Genomic DNA, 3887 nt, shown 5'->3' with positions numbered 1-3887 from the left:
CACAAACACTGACAGTGACACCGGCAGTGACACCCCTGGATGGAGACTGGAGGCGTGAGACAAGAATACAGATTCCCCCGCCTAGGGACAGCCTATTTGTAGTTATAATGTGGAGTGGATGACAGCTCCAGACAGAGTCAGACAAAAACGCAGCGCAATGGCATTCTTAGCTAACACTCCATTAAAAACATGTATTAGGCCACACATTCTAGGCTAAATCTATTGGGAGGGTGGTTAATTTATGGTTAAAATGATATCTATAATCTACAATCTATTTGAAGGATGAATGTGATCTTAAACATGACAACAAATTCCACAAATAAACTGACATAATAGAAAACATAATTTATTGAAATACTTATATTCAATGGACGTAGTGTACTGGAATAAGCTACTATATGACATAAAACATTTTTGTAACATACGGACCTTGGTGGAACAATAAATATGACGTCTGACTCCTTACTTCCATCTTTGTTGCTTATTTTTTATACGTATATATTTTAATAGGCTATATATCTTGAGTGGAAACAGACAGATTTTCAAGCAAAATATACCACATCACACGGAAATGTCTTCTGTATACGGGTGAATGGCATGTCTTGGCTCCCCAAACCCCACAAATATACAAACAAATGACGCACAACCGCTTACAGGGGCGCCCGGACAACGGGCAACTTGCTCTAGGTATGATAGAGTCTAATAATTATAGTAGAGTTCACATCCCTGTATGTCTAGGTTTAGTCCGGATACAAAATGAAACCGGAAAACGTGCTGTACTTGTTGTTGTTTCCCCCATGCGCCTTGCCTCCGTCCAGCTTGATGTAGATCTCGTCCCCGGAGTCTAGATGAAGCACTACACTGTTGCTGGCGTAGTCATAGTTCTGGTCTGCGTCTTGGGCTATTGCACTGGCGCGGACCTGCGGATAAGATGCATTAGAGTAGTGAAGGACTTTGCAACATGAATTATTATGCTATTGACTAACTCGTGTCCACCCTTGACCCAATGTTGAAACATTATAGATTCTCCACTTTGAACCTACCAAACTAATAAAGGACGTCTTGTTTGTTTATGTTGGCAATGTGCATAGGCTAGACAGCTCAAACGGCTCCAGATGGTTTGACCAGGGTAGGGCTAACCGCTACAGTAGACGACAATGGTCTTGTAAACACCACGAAGCGATTCGTTTGTCCTTGCTGGTGAATGAAGTGGCCCAAGCCTCTTCATTCACTGACTGAACTCACTGAGTGAGATTAAGTGCACGGAGTAGATGCCGTTTTAGAGAGACAAGCGCTTTCTGCGCGTAAAAACTCTCCAATATCAATCTGGATCAATGCACAGTGAATGCGGCCGTTCTCCTTCAATTACAGAAGTGTATAGCATATCATGCTGACTTTGCATACGAGGAAATATAATTGCGTAATATAAGGTATAGCCTACCTGACCGTTTTTGCACAAATCTGCCCACATACTGGTCCCGTCGCCTCCACGCATTAACACATGGTATGTAAAGTAGTAGATCCCGGACACGTCACACGTGAACTTGCCGGTAGACGGGTCGTAATGGTTCCCCAGGTTTGTCACCACGTCGTCGAACCTTAGCACCTCGTATCCTTCGTGGGGGTTTTTCAGACCCACGTAAAATGCGATTTTTGTGCCGCCAATTGCGGAGTCTCGGTCCTCGCCATTTTCGGTCCTAGCGCTACTCACGGTCCCTTTAGCCGTCTCCCCCGTGGTAAGGCCGGGATAACCCGGTTTCCCCGAGTTCCCCCTGTCCCCCGGCGGTCCTCTTGGACCGGGAGGACCCGGTTCGCCTGGCGGACCTCTCGGTCCTGGCTTCCCCGGACGACCCGGATCGCCTTTAGTCCCATGCGAGAACGCCGGGGATGGGATGGCGCTCAGGTCCTGCATGACTTCCAGAGCATTGGCGCTGGGTTTGGGGTTGTATGGATCACATATCATCCTACAGGTGCCCATCATCTCGTAGTGTGCGTCCGTCTTGGATGCTTGGACCAGCAGCGGTATCGCTATAATAAGTGCTAACACCATGACGATGCCAACCACAGCAGCAACAACACGCTTCCTCTGGAGAGTCCGAGAAGCAAGCGCTAAAAAGTCTGTTTTGCTTTGGGAAGTAATGGTGAAAGGTTGTGATTGCGCTCAAATTCAATGCAGAAAAAGCAAGTGCTCCAAAAACGAATCACTCTATTCAAGGAATATTTTTAAAAAAATATGAAAACAACAAATGTGTTGTAACCTTAAGCTTAGTTCACCTTGGGGCGCTTAACGCTGTGCCAGTATCACTACGCTTCACAGAGTTGACAGGGGAAGTATTCGTTTTGGCATGGCTGGACACTCGCTGGATTTCGGAGCTGAATAGAAAAAGCTTCGAGCGATTTCTGCCCGTCTGCAACAACAGAGGGGAGTAGAGCGGCGCTGACGTAACAGAAGTTGAGGGCAAAGCTTGTTGCCATTTAGATTAAGACTGCAATAATAATCATGCCATCTGTATGTATGAATTATTGAATTATACATCCTCTGCACCTACCAGGAGAATATTAGATCAGAAAGCGTCTCTAATTCTTAAAAATATAATGGGGGAGGGGTAGGGAGATCCTAAAATGACATATGGAATTGTTTTAAAAGCCTCACTAACACTTAAACCCCATTATTGAAATGTTGACAGTGAATTCTCTCCCCTTTATTTCTGATTATTTGAGAGAAGACACATCTACAGTGCTTTCAGAAAGTATTCACAACTCTTTTGACTTTTTACACATGTTGTTGTGTTACAAAGTGGAATTAAAATCGATTTAATTGTGCTTTTTTTGTCAATGATCTACACAAAATATTCTAATGTCAAAGTGAAAGAAGCCTTTTAACATTTAAAAAAATAATGGAAATGAAAACACTAATATGTTAGAATCACATTTGGTAGCACTTACAGCTGTGAGTCTTTATTAGAAGTCTCTAAGAGCTTTCCACACCTGGATTGTACAATATTTGATCTTTATTCTTAAAATAATTCTTAACCTTCTGTCAAATTGGTTGTTGATCATTGCCAGACAGCCATTTTCATGTCAATAATTTGTCTCCCAGTGTCTGTTGGAAAGTAGACTGAACCAAGTTCCTCTAGGGTTTTGCCTGTGCTTAGCTCTATTCCGTTTATTTTTATCATAATTAACCCCTAGTCCTTGCCGATTGACAAGCATACGTATAACATGATGTGATGTGTTGTGCTGGATTTGCCCCAAACATAACGCTCTGTATTTTGGAAATAAAGTACATTTCTTTGCCATATTTTTTGTAGTTTTACTTTAGAGCCTTATTGCAAACAGGATGCATGATTTGGAATATACTCCTATTAAACTCGGTTTCCTTCCTCTCCGGCAACTGAGTTAGGAAGGGCGCATTTATCTTTGTAGTGACTGGGTTTATTGATACACCAAACAAAGTGCACCATGCTCAAAATTATATTCAATGTCAGCTTTTTTTATTTTCACCCATCTACCAATTGTTGCTTTTCTTTGTGAACCATTTGAAAACCTCCCTGGTCTTTGTGGTTGCATCCGTGCTTGAAATTCACTGCTCGACTGAGGGACCTTATGTGAGGACAGATGCTGGGAGTCTTGAAGCAAGTACAGGGAGTGAATATTTATTAAATAACCGACATGAAACAAAACAAGGACAGGGGGAGCAAAACGACATGAATGCCGACACAGGGCTTAAATTGAACAATAGACAGATATAGGGGAGGCAATCAATAAGTGAAGGAGTCCAGGTGAGTCCAATGAAGCACTGATGCGCTTAACGATGGTGACAGGTGTGCGTAATGATGGGTCGCCTGGCGCCCTCGAGCACCAGAGAGGGGGAGCAGGAGCGGGAG

At 43.3% G+C, this 3887-nt stretch overlaps 1 protein-coding gene across 1 annotated transcript; it reads right to left on the bottom strand.

The window, feature by feature from the left end:
- Positions 1–330: 330 nt before the first annotated feature.
- Positions 331–2390, bottom strand: LOC115115880 (complement component 1, q subcomponent-like 2). Its single transcript, XM_029644362.2, has 2 exons — positions 1442–2390; positions 331–920 (listed from the first exon to the last, which is right to left on the bottom strand). Exons 1-2 carry the CDS (start codon positions 2048–2050, stop codon positions 741–743), a joined length of 789 nt encoding a protein of 262 aa, XP_029500222.1. The 5' UTR covers positions 2051–2390; the 3' UTR covers positions 331–740.
- Positions 2391–3887: the final 1497 nt, after the last annotated feature.

The sequence above is a fragment of the Oncorhynchus nerka genome, unplaced genomic scaffold (assembly GCF_034236695.1).
Source record: "Oncorhynchus nerka isolate Pitt River unplaced genomic scaffold, Oner_Uvic_2.0 unplaced_scaffold_2649, whole genome shotgun sequence".
In the NCBI taxonomy this organism is placed as follows: domain Eukaryota; kingdom Metazoa; phylum Chordata; class Actinopteri; order Salmoniformes; family Salmonidae; genus Oncorhynchus; species Oncorhynchus nerka.
The sequence above is the reverse complement of the archived record's forward strand: the minus strand, read 5'-3'. Positions and strand labels throughout refer to the sequence as shown.